At 39.0% G+C, this 18,851-nt stretch overlaps 1 protein-coding gene across 3 annotated transcripts in view; it reads left to right on the top strand.

Annotated features, from left to right (window-relative positions):
* MAP7 (microtubule associated protein 7) overlaps positions 1–18,851 on the top strand; it is a 124,579-nt gene that overhangs the window by 61,595 nt on the left and 44,133 nt on the right. For all 3 annotated transcript variants that reach the window (XM_062572506.1, XM_062572507.1, XM_062572508.1), the window contains exons 2-3: positions 5,874–5,942; positions 10,962–11,039. In XM_062572506.1, coding sequence (XP_062428490.1) covers positions 5,874–5,942; positions 10,962–11,039 — 147 coding nt within the window. The remainder of the gene's footprint in view (positions 1–5,873; positions 5,943–10,961; positions 11,040–18,851) is intronic.

Genomic DNA, 18,851 nt, shown 5'->3' on the forward strand with positions numbered 1-18,851 from the left:
CTAATAAACTTTGTCAGCCTTGACTTGTGTGTACTTTTACTACCACCATCCCCTTCAAAGCACAGCAATACCTCTGACTTGATTTACACACTAGCCAGCGGCTGTTCCCAGGGGCTAGATAAAACTTCCTTGAGCAGCCTTGTTTGATCCTTCTTGCTTATGCTATCATAAGAGTTCTGCTGTCTCCTTAATTCTGGTTAGTTCAAGCTATGGGCTTGAACTTGTACTTACATTGTACATGTCAAGCATAAGATACTATATAAAATAAGCGCTATTTCTGAACTAAATGATTTCTTTTAAGAGGGTTGGTTTTTTGAAAGGGAAGTAATTGAAGGCAGCAGAATCGGATGCTAAGGAATAAAGATTGTATTGCAGTTCTTTATTAACTATTCTAAATTTCCCAGTTTAGTACTGGGTTTCCTGTGATGCACATTGACAACACTTTTTGACTGAGGTATTAGTTTGTTCCACTTCAGATGCCTTTGCCTCTGTCTCTCCCCACCTTGCAGTCATGGACAGTTAAGAGCTCTTTAGTCTGATTAGGGAATTAGCAAGTGGCAGGGACAGAATAACTAGAGTTTTTTTCTTTAGTCTTTCCTTCATTCTAGCTATTTTTTTTCTCTTGGCTGTTACATTTGCGACTGTTCCTGCCTCACTTATATTCGTGGAATTAGAGTAAGAAAGTGCAAGGCTGTGTTTCCTCTCCAATGCTCAATGCATCTTTGGGCAAGCTGCCTATCTGAAGTGTCAGACGTGCGTTGCTGTGTGCATGCCGCAGGCTGGCCCGCACACGTGCTCTCTTGCATTCTCGTAGCCCTGGTGTGGGTCCTCTTTTCAGGTTCTAACTAGGGTGCAGTTCTGGGATGGGAACTGGGCTTGTCCCCAGCCTCAGCTGGGACTGGGTACATGGTTTTCTGCCTTGCCAGGGCACCTTCTTAGTCAGGGCTTCCCTCTCGATCATGGAATCTCACTTGCGCATTCAGGCCACTGTCCTTTGAACAGAGCTTACCTAGTAGTCAACAAAGCTCTAATTTCTTAAAAGCCTGTACTTTTCTTCCTCTTTCAAACCTCCTATGAATCTTTTTTTTTCCCCAGCTATCCATCTTTTTAGGATCAGATTTCTCTTTGCTCTTGTTTCCTTTGCCACTGTTAGCAATTCCTACTTCTGTTCATATAATCCTCCTTTGGAGAAATTGGAGAAATCTGGTTTCTTTATCTCAGGAGGAGCACCTTAGAGCAATGTCTCTAATAATCTTTCAGACTGTCTAAGAGACATTGATCACTGAACAGCTTTTTGGTAGTTTTTCCTGTGCTATAATTTTCCCCCCTTTTTGGAATGTAGATCTCGTTTCCTACAGATACTTGGGACAATGAATTTTAGCCATAGAGGGAGGTGACTGTCTTTAAAATCATCTGGTAGATTTGCAATTTTGGCATGTCTAGGGTTTTATTGCTTAGTTAAGTTTATCTTTACATGTTTGCAATTGAGCATTTCATACAGCCTCATATGTAGCTATGATTAGAGGAAGAGCATGTGATGAAAGGAGGAAGGGATAAATTCCTGCAACCTGTAGGAAAGAAGTAGTTCATTTATTTAAGGAATCCGTATTTTTGGCAGCTGGGACAGATTATTCCACAAGTTTGAAGCAGCTTTGTCAAAGCTCATTCTTGTAACAAATCCATGTACCACTAACCTGTAGTGAGCTGTGGCAGATTTTTACATCAGTGACTTTGGATGACACGCTAAATAATGTTGAGCATAAAGGTGTAGTCGTATAGTCATAGCGATGTTGCATTAGTCCATAACAGTAATAAATTCAGAGCATTTGTTGTACCAGGGCAATGCTCTTTCACCATCATCTGCTGCTCAGCCTTAGAGTCCTTAGCAGAAATAGTTGAAGTTGTATAATCTTCAGCTCATTTTTTTTTTTTCATTTTTAAAATACCTTGGTGATGAGGGGATTTGCAACTTAGAAACAAAATGAGGATTAGGTTCTGCCTGTTCTTCAGTTCATGGGTGACTTCTATGCAGTCCCCATTGAAATCCATGCACTGGACAGGTAGCTCAAGTTCTGTATCTTTAAGCCCTTGTAGGCCATACTTAGACAAAGCGTTTCATTGGACTTTCTAGTCTGACAGTCTTGTCCAAGAGGACAGACATTAGATGATACCTCACTTGGAGAGCGAGGCTCAAGGAGAAAATGTAATAACAGAGCAGTGTGTCCTGGTTCAGAGAGCCTATTTAGAGTTGGCTCTTGGAAGCCCATTCCTGAGGGCGGTAGGGTGATCTGGTGCTCCGTGGCCTTCCTCAGCAAAAGTCAGGTTGGGGTGTTCACCCCTATGACTTCCCTGTTTGAATTGGGAAGGGAGGCAGTGATGCCGTTGTGGCTTCTTGTGCAGCTTTGGTCAAGTCGTCTAGCATTTGAGTTCCACTTAGCTAGCAAGGGCCCCTCTGCAGCACCTGGGAGCGCTGGGAGGTTAAGTGTGCTGGTGATGAAACTTTGCATGTGGCTGTGTGCTCTGGAGAGAGGAGGAGCAAAGCAAGCATCAGAAACTGCAGACATCAGAAGCACCAGGAAAACCAAACATTAGGAAATACCTGATGAGAGGGAGTAAAGAAGTAAAGATGACAGAGCCAGACTCTTTTCAGTGATGCCCAGTGACAGAGCAAGAAGTATTGGGCATAAACTGGGCAATTCCATTCAAATATAAGAAAAACTTTTCACTGTGAAGGTGTTCAAGCATTGGAGAATGTTGCCCAGAGAGGTAGAGGAGTCTCCATCCCTGGAGATACCTGCAGGTGATGCAGAGATACCTGAGTGACCCTGCTGTGAACAGAAGGTTGGACCAGGAGGTCTCCAGAGGCCCCTTCACACCTCAGCCACTCTGGATTCTGAGATTGATTCTATGGTTGTTTCCCCCCAAATCTGTCCGATTACTCCCTCTCTCTTCAGTCTTTTAAGTTTCCAGAATGCTTCACAAAAATAATCCTATTATGTCTAACACTTCTTTATGTAGCTTTATTCTCTCCTTGTAGAGAGAAGTCATAATGGCTCAAGATAAGCAGCAGAGCAAGTATTAGGTAGTTGAATGATATCTCCCTTGGCCTGTGTTAGGTTGTTGGGCCTTGCTGGAAACAATGTCATCAACGTTTAGATTTGGGTTTTAGATGTTTTATTGTCTGATTAATCCATTTGTGACTTAAAGCAAGTGGTATTCTGTGTGGGAGCCCACCTACAGTGTCTCCTTAATGCTTGTGCCAATTCTTATTCAATATCTAGCGTCATTAAAATTCACGGTTGTGCTATTTTGCTTACTTCTCCATCACTTGTGGCAGTCATGTGAGTATGTTCCGAAACTACATCACAAAATATTCCAAGGAAGTGTCACAGAGTAGTAAGCATGAAAAAAAATATTACTCTGTATACCTAGGCTCCATTGCAAGTATAGTATCTGGATGCCATCACATTTAAACCATTGAATTGAAATTAATGAAGTATTACATAATCCCTTGTTGCAATGCCTGAATAAAATTATACACATGCAGAGATATGCAAAGAAACGTCTGCTGAAGCTATTAGAACCTCAGTACTCTCAGTGTCTCTTTCCCACCCCCAAGTTAAGGTGGGAATTTCTTTGTAAGATATAATAAATTTAGATGCACTTATTCAGATAAATAAAACACCTTTTTTAGGTTTAGTACCATTAATTTAGAACAGCGAAGGGAAATATACTGTTTCTGATAATGGTAGATCCTACCAAGACCAGAGGTGCAAGTGTTTATTGCTGCTCAGATAAATAGTCATATTTTACTGAAAATCAGTGCATTTACTCATGAGTAGAGCTAATGCTTTGTGTGAGGCCTTTAAAACAGAAAAATATTAAAACTTTCTGTTGGGTTGTCTTTAAGTAATACCAATTCTTATTCTGCATTTAAATCATAATTTGTTAGCTCTTACAGTGGTTATTTCTGTTGATTACAGGAAATTTAATATGATTAACGCAGTTAGTTAAAATTTTCCATGTGATTTTTGCTGAAAAGATAGGATTTTTTTAATGCTGATCTCAGCAAAACATTGTTCTTGAACGCTGAATATTTGATGGAGCTATTTTTCCTTTCCGTACCCGCCTCTCTTTGCTGCCCCCGCCACCTACTTCTCCCCAATTGCTACCTTTTATCCTTCATGTTCATCCTGAAACCCTCCTGAAGAAGGAGATGACGGAGAAGCAAGGAATGTTGTCAGGCCAAGTATGGAATAAACTCACTGAGGTACTAAGGCCTGAGTGTGCAATATAAAAGCTGGCGAGTGTAGGAAACCCCTCGCTTTTGTTTGTTTTCTAAAGCAGGCCTGATCCAGTAATGTCTGCTTTTAAAACAAAAGTAATTCTACCAACTTCAATTTCTAGTGAGATTTTCAGTTAAGTGAATAAGGACTTTTTTCTTCCTCTGAATCTTATTTCTTTCATCCTTGTTTCCAGCTCCATTCAAGCTGCTTATGGAGGGGTTTGCAGAGTTGTTAGTCTATCTTTTCAGCCCTTTGGCAGCCCTTCTCACGGGCCTACGAAAGCAACCATCCCTGGCTCACCTCCTGCCAGAAGGGCCCCCCACACTCCTCATCCTTATCAAAACAACAAGCCTACTTATCCGACCACTAGCCCTAGGCGTCCGACAGCAAACCTCACAGCCAGTCACCTTCTAATTCGATTCATCTCCACTACCACCATAGCCCTACTGCCCATCCTGTCCACCATCCCCATCCTACCAGCATCCATTCTACTCCTTCTAACAATCCTAGAAGTAGCAGTAGCCATAGTTCGAGCTTATGTATTTGTACTCTTACTGAGCTTATATTTACAAGAAAACATGTAATGGCACACCAAGCACACTCTTACCATTTACTAGCTCAGCCCATGACCCATTTTTGGCACTGTTGCTGCCTTACTAACAATATCCGGATTGATCGTATAACTCAACACACTTACTAGCCCTAGTAAGTTGTCCCAGACTGTAATGCCCTAGAATCAAACTCTTCTATAGGTGAGCTGTGAGACACAAAGACAAATCATAAACTGAGGAAAATCATGGCATTTAATTTCCTGGTTTGGCTTTCAGTTAGGTAGATGTTGAGCTTCTGATTTGAAGTACCATAATGAATCTTCTGGTTTTTCTTTATGAAGGATCATTGAAAGGGTGTTCAGAGCCCCAAATACCTCTTTCTTGATTGATGGACCTGATTTTAAAAAAAGAAATTTGAAAATAGTGGAAATCTTTCATCTTGTGGGATTTCATTCATGTTATAAGTTATACTCTTTGTCAGTTCTTGATAATAGATGCATTAGTAATTTGTAAAGAATCTGTAAAGATGTCATTAGTATCTTGTATCATACTTTTAGAAATCTAGGATTGACAATACAGTTTTCTAACTGCTGCATTGCAACGAGTTGCTTAAATGTCTGCGTCTTTCAAGTTACTTTGCAGTTTCATTCTATTGTTCCTACTAATTGCTGTTATCAGTGTGATAAATCCTTCTTCACAAGGAAATAAAGAAAAGGTTTAAAGGATGATGTTTGGAAATAGCAGCTGCTAGAGCATCACTGAGAAGTAAAGAAAAGAGGAAAAATTACTTGGAAACAGTATAGCATGAAAAAAAAATGAGACCAATGTTGTTTAAAGGGTATTTGTTACATTTCTTTCCTCTGCTTGAGCAGTGAACTTGTACTGTGGCTTCACTTATATTGTGGCTTAATACAAAATGGTATTTTAGCACAGTCTTGTTTTAATGAGAATATGGCAATGTCAATTGCAGCATAATGATTGTTCAGCTGTTTTCCAGTAATGTGGTTAACTAAATCCTTTTTCTTTCATATTTTAGCATCTGAAGGTTCTCAAGACAAGAAACTTGCTTCAGGACAAAGCGCTCACAATGCTGGAGCTAAACCAGGTATGCCATTACGTGTGCTTCAGAGCATAGTGCTGTATGCTTCAATGGTATGTGCAAAAGCAGCTGTCTTCCTAGGAACCTCTTCTTAAGAATATTTTATGCTCTTACACTTCTCTTACTGTTTCAGTCAAAACTAATACCAGTGACTGTTCATATGGGCTTATGCTGGAGCCTGTGATTATTCACAGAAGAACAAAACTGAAAAAATCTATTTTAGTGCAGTTTGGGAATGAGAGTTGAGAACAGAGATAGAGATAGAGAAGCTACTGTACCTGCCTCTGTGCTTGCACCAGAATTATCTACAGTAAATGGGGCTTTATAGCTTTGTATAATGTGCATCTCTTGAGACACCTCTTCACTTACCACAAAGAATTCTTTATTCTGTTATATGCTCTGCAGTAAGCAGATGTTTGTCATTACTGTACCGTCCCTGATTGTTACACTATGTGGATTTAATTCACTGTTCCCATTAATGCTGCACTTACAGTTAAAAGCCCGTGTACTAAGATGCTGATATGTAATCTTTAATGCCACAAGTCTGTTACGGTTTGATGCTTAGGCCAAGTTCCAGAAGAACAATTAGGTATCTGAATTCTGCCTGTGTTATCCTTTAGGTACCCAAGACTAAAAGGTGTAGTTAATAATGGTGAGGATTGGGCAAACTATAAGCATTCCTGTTTCAACTGCTTGACAGCTTGGCAGCTCAGTGACTGCTCTTTATTGCTCTGTCTCTGAGCTGCCTCAGGCCTGTGTTTCCAGAGAGGAACGCAGCAAACCTGGTGCTGTGTTCAGGCCACATCCAGTATGTGCTGTCTGACAGTGCTCGGTCCAGGCCAAAGCACAGCGTTCACAGCTGCTTTCAGTCAGAAAAGTAAGGGAAAGAGGAAGAGTGAGTGGAGTTAATGTTATCTTTTATTCTCCCCTCCAAAAAACATAATTTTGCAGTTGGACAATGTTCAATATCCAGTATTATCCTGCAGTAGTTTAATCCCAGTCTTTCATCTCCCAAGAGGGTGTCCTAGCTGCTCCTCCACTCCCTTCAAGCTGTGCTGGTGTGTAGAAAGGAATGCAAAATCCCTGGGGCTGCAGAGAGGGCCTGCAGCCTGCTGCTGAGAGCCACTATATTAAAGAGAGAAATCCTGGGAGCTGGTTCCTGTTCTTAGACTGTGTGAGAGCAGTGTCAAACAGTGTTTGGGTTAAAAAACAGAGACTGCTTGCAGCAGGGTGACAGCCATCATAAACAATGTCGTTGTTGCCTAGAAGGTGTTTACAGGCTGAACAGATACTAGGAGTCCAAGAGATAAACATAAGCAATTTTGAATGTGTGAGAATGTGAATGGAGCTAGACAGAGGGAAGAGGGTTTTCGAGACTGCAGAATGCATCTTTTCAATTGCTGCTATGGCAGGTGCGACTAATGGTTCCCTGACCTATAGAAACCGGCCATATGTAATAATCAAATATGACAATTAGTAATTTAGCAAAATAACCTAATTTCTACAAGTATAGACTGTGTGTAAGAGTTCACTGACTATTAATTATATAGAAGATCTGAAAAGCATGCATTTTACTCTTGTTAACATAATTAGGGACAAAAAAAATTGACATTTCAGTGCTGAATTTCTGTAAAGCAGTACTTACAGCTTCTAAGCTCTTTCAATAGACTGGTAAATTCTTTAAGAATAATTTTGGCCTCATAATAAGCCCTGTAAGTTTATGAAAAACGCTTTTCATATATATTTTAGATGTTTAATTTCCAGCCATAAGTAAGTACAAAATTCATTTCTCCTTTTTAGAAGGATAGTTTAAGAATTAATCTGTAAACCTCCCATTTGGGCATAGTATTTAGCATAAATAACATAAATAGTTATTTATGTCTAATGAAATAGGTTGCTGAGTGTTGAAATGCATCATAGCATAACCAGGCTGCAACTTCGACAGCAACACATTGGTCTTCCCGGAGTATCCTCTGTAAGGTTTTGCACATGCCCAGCTATCAGCTGTAGCTGTAAGACCTGAGATCCTTTCGGGATCTGTCACAAATGACGTGCCTCCAATCTTCTTGTCTATCAACCTAAAGCTATTGCATGATGACGGTGATGAGCAAGGGAGAGTGCTTTGCATGTTTGCCCTGGTATTCTTAAAATGCCAGCTCCCAAGATACTCGACTGATGGGATGGTAATGGGCAGAGAGACATGAGAAACCAGGGAGCAGGCCTAGTGAATTTTCTTGTTCTAACCGCAGTTTGAAACTGCCTACGCGGTGTGTCAGCAGGTTAGCTGGGGTCCGAATGCAAACATTAGTGGTTAGGTTTGTCGCCAGACCATGAAGGGTCAGTTACTAGCCCTAGAAAAGATATTGTAATTAACGGCATCAGATTTGCTCCAATAACCTTGTAAGTACCAGCTACCAGCAGAGCAAAAGCAGTGGGTTGGTGGGTGTGCTGCAAAGGTGTTATCCCCATCCTTGTGCCAATATTTACTTTGCACCCCTCAAGTCTTAGCATGGGAAGTGGTTGTTACTGAACACACATGCTTACACTGGAGGAGAGGGGCATGGGGAGAGGGATGGGGGTGTGCTATCAGGTGTGTGAGATATAGAAAGAATAATTGGGCATCTTGAAACAGAATGGCAGAGGGCAGTTTTAAAAATTTATTTTATTCCTCCTATTGCTCATAATTAGGAATTCCTAGGGGAGACCTCTTCATTTTGCCTGTCCATGTAATCCTCCTGCCTGTTTGAAGAATTGCTTCTTCTCGCTTGATAGGGAAATCTCTCCTCCTCTGAAGAAAGGAGAAAAAAACTGGAAAGAGAATAGTATATTCTGAAAAAGAAGCAGCATGTATTTTAGGTTATTCCCCAGTGTCTCATCATTCTCTGTCAACTTAGTGTTGTATTGACTTTTCTGACAGCCCTGCAAGGGAGTCCATGTTTTTCAAAGGAATTCATAGTTGGTGCACATTGATTCCAGTAGCATTAATTACTCATATTACAGAAATTCACGTTTTGTGGCTCTTGTTAGCCAGCCACAAGAGAGAATAAATACTGTTACCCTTTTGACCTGCGTTCGCATGCTGAAGAGACTGCATGCAAGCCAGCGTTCTTTGTCAAGCTGTTGTTTCAGCAACCAAATGTTGATTTGTGCTGTACATTGGACAAATCTATGGTATGGCTAGGTATAGTTTCATAAATGCCAGCACCATGTGCTGTTTATCAGGAATTAAAGATTGATCTGTAACTAAGTAATAGATTATCTTTGTCCCTGTTTGGGACCTTTTCACATGCTTTTATACCTTTCATTGGAGGTACAATATTTGAATGAAAAATATGGTAGTTCTTCTACCATAGGCAAGGGGATTTCTTCCTGCTGTTCTTAGCCTCAATTAGTGACATTAATATCAATGCAATATGTTCTGGTTACTGCTGAGATGAATGATCATTGTTCACTGTTAAGAGTTTGAAAATAATTAATCTGAAGATAATGAGTGCTGAATTCCCTCATCCAAGAGGGAAGGTTTTGTCATCCTCATGCGGGAACTTCTCTTAGAGTATAAAATCAACATTACTGATTGTCCTCTAATTCAAATGGCTATTTAAAATTGCTCTAAAACATCATCCTGGCTTCAGTGATTTATTTTTCCAAATATCTCTTTTAAGCCTCGTTTGCATTGTCCAACATGTTGTTTTCCTAGGATTTTTTCCTTAGGTAAGTACAGTATGTACACAGAAGGAGACTGACCTTTGTGTATTTTTACAAATTGTGTATTTGTGTACTCACATTGAATAATGAAAATGGCCTCTGTTACAGGAACCTTTCTTTTTCTGGGCACTTTCCATGATGACGCTATCCTAGATAGTAACATGTAATATTTTAAAACTGAATTATCCTTAATGGTAGAGTAAGTCAAGCCATTTCTTTATACCCAGAAAGCTTTTCTATTTGGGAGAGAAGGGGGGGTGCTTGTTTAAAGCAGACTTTTTTAAAGCTCGTGAAAAAACAGCATAGTGAACAGCTTTCCAGATTTAACAGAAGAGTCTAGGGACAAGTAGGAAATTAGTTTTGGTAGCATGCTGAGATGAAGTGGTAACTCAGATTTTGTTCCCATTTTGTCTTTGGATCCACTGCTGAGACTGGAAGTAGGATGCTAGCTGCTTAGCATTTTATTTTTCCAAATAATTCAGTTTGTTTCACTGAGCAAGTGACGTTTATCCAGCCAAGTGTTTTTATAATCAAACCTTGGCTTTGAGACAGATTTTTCATATGTTATCTTTAGGCTTTTTGCCATGATCCAGGTGTCCAGTCACAGGTATTTTTAAAGAAATTCTGTAGCTATGTTACAATCTACAAGGACAGTTGAAGGAAACTATTTTCTATCTTCATTGGTGTTATACTATGTACATGATGCACTGCCTTAACATGTCTGCTAGAGCCTTTGAAATACTTGCACACGTGAACAACATCTTTAATGTGATATTGAGTCTCCTGCCTTACCTGTCACACCTCAAGAGCCCAACCAGAACTGCTACAGTGTTTTGGTCTGATCAGTTTTGTTTGTGTAGTGAGCTTTCTTTGAGTTCTGTGAAATAATGTTTATTAGTTTTTAAAATAATATTGGTGGGAAGAAGAGGATGCTGAATTATACTGCAAATGCATTTTGGAGAGAGGTTATGAAGTAATAAACACTATCTTGTCAGAACACTCTCAAGCAATCAAACTGTTCCAAGTTTGGGGGCAAAAACAAGTCCTTCCTCGTAGATCTTCACAGGCTAGTTAGTTTTGCTTAGAAATAAGAGTTACAACTTTGTGCACTTTTTCGTGTTTGCATGTTAAGATAATTGGAAAGGATTAGTACTTTTAAAAATTGTTCCATCGTATATAAGATGGGTTTCTGGAAACATTTGCTCTTTTCTGATACTGAAATAGAGCTGTTTAATGGTTGTTCTCATAATAGCTTGTATATGCTAATACTCAATTTTATCTCTAACTCAACATCTCTAACTTTTTCTCCTTTGTATGTAGATCATCCACCAATACTAAAGGTTGATGACAGGCAACGGCTTGCTAGGGAACGGAGAGAAAAACGAGAAAAACAATTAGGTAAGAGCTACTCTATATTGCATGTGGTTGCAGAGGTTTTTTGTTTGTTTGTTTGTTTGTTTTTATTTCTTTTTTTAATGCATGCAGTGTGAGTTTTTTGCCAGTTTGCTCTTAGTAGCGTTTCACACACTGATTTCACTAAATATGCAGTAGTGTCATTTTAGCTGTTTAGCTCTTTCATCTTTAAACTAGAGCTTTTAATTCATGCACGTCCTGAGATTTATCATTACTAAACTTGTTATGTACCTATTACTCATCTTTATGAAATTGATTGAAAAAGTGATTAATTTCTGAAATCATACAAGGAACCTTAACATAAATGGGATTCTCCAGTTTAAACAACCAATTAAGATTAGAGTTGTTAATATGTTGAATAAATCCTCTATTGCCATAAAACAGGATTGCAAAACATGCTGCCAATGTACAATTTGAGTTTTTCTCTATAATGTTGGGACTTTTAGTCAGGTAAATTTTTTAGCGGATGTCAAATAGATGTGCTCACTCTCCTATAAAAGTTAGTGTGTCACCTGTGCATGAACGTGCATAGTATTATCCAAGTGAATTCTTAGGTGAAGGTTACGTAATAAGTTTATTAACAGTTACCTTGTGATGGATGCTACACTGAGCAGTGTGATAGTCGAAGGACTGTAGAATTTTGTAAAAAGCAAAATCAGTATGGATACCAGATACCGAATCCTGGCAATGTTATTTTGGCCTATTGCATGTCGTCAAGCTTGTTCTGACCTTCCTTCTACCTAGTCCTGCAGTGCTTCTGGCTTCCCAAGTGTAAAGAGGGACAGGGTCACTTGCTGACCTCGTCCTCTAAGCAGGGCACTTTTTCCCCAGCAGAATCTCAGAGAGAAAAATATATGGAGTAAGTCTTTGTAATCTGTCAGTCAGAAATAAAGATTTTGAAGTTCTTGCTGCCTTGGTAACAATGATGCCGGTAGAGACTGAGGAGCAAAAGACTTGGCGAGGGAAGAGAAACACCTTAATTCACAGTCCTTTCCTGGAGTCTTTCCTAAAAGGTGTAACACTGATACATGGTGCTAGCAGGACATTTTTTAAAAAAATCCTATCATAAAAGTTCAGATGGTCATGGCCTTTGAAAGTATTTAGGTTTGACTTCGAATGCGATATGTCGTGTTTTTGTTTACTTGGATGAAATTACTAATCTTGCTTGAAAATCTAGAGGGTGTAAGTTAACTCATTAGATTCGTGCAAAATAATTTCTGCTCTCGTTCAAATGACTTTTGCATCCCACGAAATTCCAAGTGACTATTTTTTTTTTTCAGTGAAACATATGCAGAAGGGGAAACTTAGTTGTGCTTGAAATATTATTGCCATTAGTTTGTGTGGGAGGTTTTTTAGTTCAGGAGAAAGTTACTAATCCTTGGAGTGTTTTGGTTGATACATCTGAAAAATTAGGCCTTTCATATCTGCAAAGAAATTTAAGTATACAGAGTCTGAATGTGTAAGTCTAGATAGAACAGGGAACTGACAGTCATTCACTCAGCTTTACTTCTTACAGTCTGTGTGCAAGGATTCAAAATGATGTGTTCACCATGAGTATGTGATTGTTTTTCCACAATTTAGTGAAGCACTCCTTTCCTTCTCCATCTCCTCCTCTCTCCACAAAAAATACTTTAATTTTCAGTGTCACTGCATGCCTTCATTTCTTACTATCTTTGAGAGTTAAAGATCTTCAAGAGCCAGACCTTAGCCTGAGATAGCCCAAGAGCTAGTTAGCCAACAGCTGTTAACACTTGATCTTCATCATTGGCATCCCAGACAGGATCAGAAGACCACATACCTTAGTCAAGAAGTATGTACTTCTGTACACAGGCAGTAGGAGACACAGAAGAAGAGTCAAGGTGTTGGCTTCAAACAGGAATTTTGTTACAGGGATTAACCAATACCAGTGCTGTGTCACATAATTTACAAATGCAATTGCAGAACTGGACGAGGGTTAGTGTATCTCACCTTCTGCACACTACTGGCCTGGTGGTTGGTGACTGAGTCACTAAAAGACAAAAGGAACAGTAATAATTGTAGTGCAGACACCAAGTTGATATGTAGTGGTGGTTCCCATGCTATCTGACACCAAAGGGCGTTTGGTTTTTTTCTCTTCATTTTGAGTTAAATCAAGTAGATGCCATCAATGTGCCATTGCTTTCTGTTTACTGACTTTGCATTGCTTTGGTGGCAGACAAGCAGGTGCCTGTAAGCAAGATTCAGCAGAACATAAGCCTCAGAAGACTTGTTCTGCTTCAGTTTAGCAGTAGCCTTGTCCGCTGGCTGGACAATTACACTGCAGTCTCTTGTGCAGAAGTGGCTTGCCCTCTAGGTTTTTGGTTGAAGATCTTACACAGCTCATGGTAGTGCTAGAAGATGGCGTTTGCTTTGCAGACTGTGGTCACTTTTTATCTACTGGAGAGATGTTTTATCAATTGCTTGACCTTAAAATGCAGCTGCTGTTCTTGATCCTCTCTATGCTTGTGAGGAGTGGAGCCAGAGCTATTTGTGCTAGTGGATCATATTTTAACTCAATTTTTTTTTCTTGGCAGTGTCATGGTAGAGCCTTTAGATAACTAACACTGATGTAAAGGCTCTTTTTTCTTTCACTTAGTAAAGGAGAACGGTTATTGTAACTCACACAGTTTAACTGGAATAGTTCTTTTCATTTAAATCAGTAAGAATGACTAGAAACTTTATTTTGAGACTGTAGAAAATACAAAATAAAAATATGATTGGTCCGATGGACTTTAATTCTGGATATTTAGATATTTGTACTGGAGCCGTAACAAGTCTGTACTGTTTACCTTGAGTCTGCCCTCTGTTCTCTATACTAGCTTTTTTATAGAGTTTATCGTGAAAATCAGTCTTCAAGATATCACATGACTTGGACTCCAGATGTCGAAAAGCCTGCCTGAAACTGTGAATGAACTCTGAGTGTGGTCAACATCTGTGTTCCTTTAGCACAGTGGGGTTCTCTGGACCAAGCTTATCTTTGCTGAAGGCAGCTTTCTCTGAGGCTAGTGTGAGGTGATTCTGGGGTATTTTGCTCCACTATCTGCAAAACTGTTCTAGAAGTAAAATGCATTTCATTGGTCTTTCCTTCCTATTTTGCACAGCAAAAACAGTTCAGGCTGCTCTGCTAGGCCATTTCCTCTACTGTATGAAGTACTCTAACATACTTGTATCTGCATCTGATGGGAGAAGATGAGATCAAAGAGGGGACAGACATTAGTCACATTGTTAATGCACTGACTTTATGGTGTTGCAGACAAATAGAATAGTTACTTGTCAGAATTTTACATTCTTAGTTGTCTTTACAAGTAATTATGTTCCTAACAAGGATTCATGTAACAACAGGGTCTTGTCTGCTCCCTTGTGTTATTTTCCCAGCAACGCATCTAGTCTGAGCAACTCCAAGATGGCTGCAAAGGAGAGGAGAAGGTGAAAGATTGCTCTAATGCTCCAGAGGAAGAGTGGGCACATTTCAAAACAGCTTCTTCTGTGAATGTGTACTAGTGTGTGTAGGGATCAAACTCGCAAAACAATTGCTATTAGAGTTACTTGGGCTTTTTCAAGGCTATGGTCTTGGAAATAATAACATGACAAGTCCTTTCCCCAAACCTCTTATCTTTTGCTTAGTGTTGTGTATATGATAGATCCTGTTTCATTATGACTAGTTAATACATCTGGGGAGAACTTGAAATTTCAGATATTGTAAAGAGTCAGCTTGCCAGCAGTGTAACTGAAGATTAAGCAAACAGTTGCTTAGTAGAACAGTAAACATGCTCTCTCATTCTCTGGTGCACTGAAAGTATAAGTCATTTAAACTGGCAGAAGAAAAAGAGGCTGCTGCCCCTCTGTTATATAGCAGCAAGAGATCACGGACAGAATATTACAATGTTAAAGTCAAGTGATGTTTAATGTGAGGGTCAGCGGGGAAATTCAAATACAACAAAATATTTTTTCCAGTCTCTACAAATTCATCATTCATTAGGGGGAGAAAAAACAATCCTTATATGATACAAACAGGCCTAACCATACTGAGTCAGCACAAATTATGTACATAACGATTCACTAAAGATAGCCATGTATCATGTTATTTGATCAGGTAATTGTTTTTAATGCTCAAACTTGCCAGGTACACTTTTCTCTTCTTAATAGACTGTGGCTTGAATCATTTGTGAAGGCATGTACAAATTGGAATAGAACATTTTTTTGTCTTTAAATTAAAAAAACAAAAGTCATTAAAAAAAATGAGGGGAAGAGGAGGAGAACGGTAACATCTCTGCTACAGTACTCTTCGGGAGAAGTCATTCTTCGTTCTTGTGTCAGTGCAATTTTTCCGTTTGGTAGAATCCTTTAAGAGGCCCGAAGCACAGTTTAGTATGACATGCAAGAGTTACCTCTTTTGCTCTGAACACAGTATTATTTAAAGCCTTCCCCACTCCATAGTCATATGGTCTTGTATTAAAAAGCCAGCAATTTCACAGCTGAGGACAAGATAGAAATTTTAACAGCCCCGTTCAACACGGTGTATCTCAGAGGGTCCCACTGGCAGGACTTCTGGCTTGCTCAGGGGGTAACGTGGCAAGGGGGTGGCTACTCCCCAGTGTTCCTGAACTCTGAGTTCCTAGTTACTGACAAATGAAAGTCTGTTACTGAAATGACATGACTTCTAATGAGGAATGTTTCTTTTCGAGTGTGACATAAAAGCAGCGTCCAACAGTGGGATTTTTGTTTGCTTGTTCTTTAATTAAGTTGATGTGGAATTGCTTCATTCCTAAATGGGAGGATTCTGCGTGCCCCTGCAATACAAGAGTGCGTTCTGTGTTCTTGCATGAAACATTACTTTGAGCTAACAAGAAAATTGAAAGTAGGGTTATGCTTTCATCTATGTATTTGTCTGTTAACATTATGATTTAGAACCTGTCTCTTGAGATTTGTGTTCCAGTACAGCAAAGCAATGATTTCTACTGTGGCATGCAAGCTTCTTTTATTTATTTATTTTTTAGTGCAGATCCTGGATAATCAGTCACTCATGTCATGTGAACCATAGCAAAGAAGTGGCTAAACTGTCCATCTTCAACAAATACCAAGTTGCATAATGTTGTTACATAAATGTGTTTGTCTCTCACTAAAAACTGGAGTTAGGATTATATTAATCCTGTGGCAATAGCTTTGAAAGAGTAAATGAAGGAAAGATTTAGAAGTTGGATTTAAACTTAAATTCTTCTCTCTCTCTCTTTTTTTTTTTTTTTTTTTTTTTTTGATTCAATAGTTCAGTCAAATTTAACTAAGGCTTCTTTTTAAGCAGAAGTTGGCCTTTTAGTCCTGAAAATAAGTTATGTTTTGCTCAAAAAACCCACAAAACGACCTCAGTGTTTAGGTCTGGAAGTGTAGAGATGGTAATAATCTGTAGCAATTTTGTTTTGTGCTTTTAGCAATTTGAATCACACAAGGTCACCTTATCTCTGTCTTCTCATGAAAATCAATCCAAGTCGTTCACCTCCTTGCACTGACATCATTTGGAATAGCAGTTTAGTTGCTAATATGTTTCTTTATTGGTGTAATACCCTGATGTTCCAGGAGTGTTGTTTTAAGACCTATTTTTCCTTCTGTTATTTCTACACTTTAACTTTTTTTTCTTTGTTTGTTTTTGGACATGTTCTGCTTTTTACTGTGATGGATGTAGCTTTTGTTGTGGTACAGTGGTTGGGCATGTGCTCTGCACTCTGAGAATTTGCTTGCACCCAGCAGTGGCATTTTAGCACTGTTACTTTACTTAACCCATTTGGGTGTCTAAAACACCTCTTCTTTTCAACAGTTGGAGTATCCTAGAAGTATTAAGTTTGATTCCATTTGAATCTTTAGGATAAGATTGCTGTTATTTCTGTTGTATAGATATGTATCTATGTGGTGGAACTATGAGTATCTGCTGTTTCTTGAGGGTCAAGTTACGCTGCCTAATGAAAATGAATAAAAAAGCTACTATAAAAGTGCCACTTTCACTTCAGTATGTTTTCATCTAGTTTTGGAACTTAGTTTAGAAAATGGGGTAGGCATGCTGGGGCGTGTGTGCTATTTCAGTCATGCTAACCACCCTGTTAGGAAGAAGTGACATTGCTTTTGAAGTGCTATCCCAGCACTTCTGAAAGATGATTTTTTTTCCTCTAGGTATGATTCATGTTTTCTATGATTAATATATTTTTATCAGCTTCTTTTTTTTTTTTTCCTTTTTTTTTTAGCCTTACTCTCTCTTTTAGACTTGACTCTTCATGTAGGCAGAAATAAAAATAATTGTTTAGCAGCCATACTTCAAGTTTGATTATTTCCCTGACCATTTAGTAGTGTGTTTGCATTACTTACTGATGTATGTGTACAGACCTTTAAAGGATTATTAGGAAAATATTTGCTTAATTCAATAGATAATGCTTCCATTTGGTCCTGTCATCTGTTGGGACACTTGTTCTTTAGTAATCATGTTTCCATTCTGTGCTGTTCCTGCTGGTGCTTTTTCTTCACAGTGTATATGCATAAAATTAACATTTATCCTTTAAAATAAGAAAATATTTCAGAATATCAAATCTCTCTGTGTGAGACCAACCCTCTTCGGTCATGCAAGATGGGAGTCTCAGGAGGGACTGTGGTAGGTGAAGGCACAGGTGCCAAATGGGGCTGTTCTTAGAGGATAAAAGGAAGACAGCAGTCACACTTCCCTGGGCTCCAGCTCATACTGCACAGCCTCATCAAACTGAAAAGTTTAAAAGCTAATGCTTTTTCAGTTGGCACCTTTGTCTTCAGCTTTGCTGTGTAGGCTGCACCTATTCTAGGAAACCAAACAGTGCCGGAGCACGTTCGTTGGCACTGCAACTCAGTTCTTCTTGCTTTTGCACTGTTACGATGGTGTCTGTCATGGTTTTGGCTCCAGTCAAATAGCCCTCTCCTAGCTGGTTTCTGGGCAGGGTTTGGGAACTGGCAGAGGAAGCCCCTGGGTTATTCCTAACATATTATTTGAGTGCTGCCACTGTTCTGGAAGGTAAAAATACAGTAATACAGATGCAAGCCATTACATGCCAGTTGGTTTCTGGGCACATTTGATTTACTAATGTAGACGTGGTTCTCAGTAATTGGGAAGAAAAATCAAAATATATGTTCCACATGGAATTTACCTGGATTTAAAATTGTTCTTAGTTCAAGAAACCTTAGATAGTGGTATAGCAAAAAGGAAGAGTGGGGTTCTTTGTGTTTGTTTTTACTTTGTAGTATCTCTGTCCCTGAAATTTGAGCAAACAGTTCTGAAGTCTTACATATCTGCGTATTTGAATTATGCTAATCTTGCCTGAACCCTGTTTTATCACAACTACAACCCTTCTGGACAAGGACACTTGGCTGGATTTGTTTCTGGCATTGGGAACAGAAGATGAAAGTAATGCCATTTGACTTAACTCATTTTCTTTAATGAAAAGTTATTAATCATAGCTTTTAGACTATGTATCTAAGTTTCAGATTAGTTAGATCTGTAAGCATTAAAGTAATATTTAAATGATCACATTAGGACATGTGATTCTCTCCCATCTGCAAATTATCATTGGCAAAATATCTCATAATAAAAATTACAAATAAACTTTCTGTGAATTCCTTTTGGCTTACCCTATTCTTTGACAGTGGGAGACAGAGCTTTCTGATTGTACGGATACTGGAGAAGCCTCCCAGAAACTGTGAGTTGGTGACATTAACAAATGAATCATTCTGGGATGTCCTCAGAGAAATGAAGAGTGCCAGAAGGATTTATAA

This window comes from Rhea pennata, chromosome 3 (assembly GCF_028389875.1).
Source record: "Rhea pennata isolate bPtePen1 chromosome 3, bPtePen1.pri, whole genome shotgun sequence".
NCBI lineage: Eukaryota > Metazoa > Chordata > Aves > Rheiformes > Rheidae > Rhea > Rhea pennata.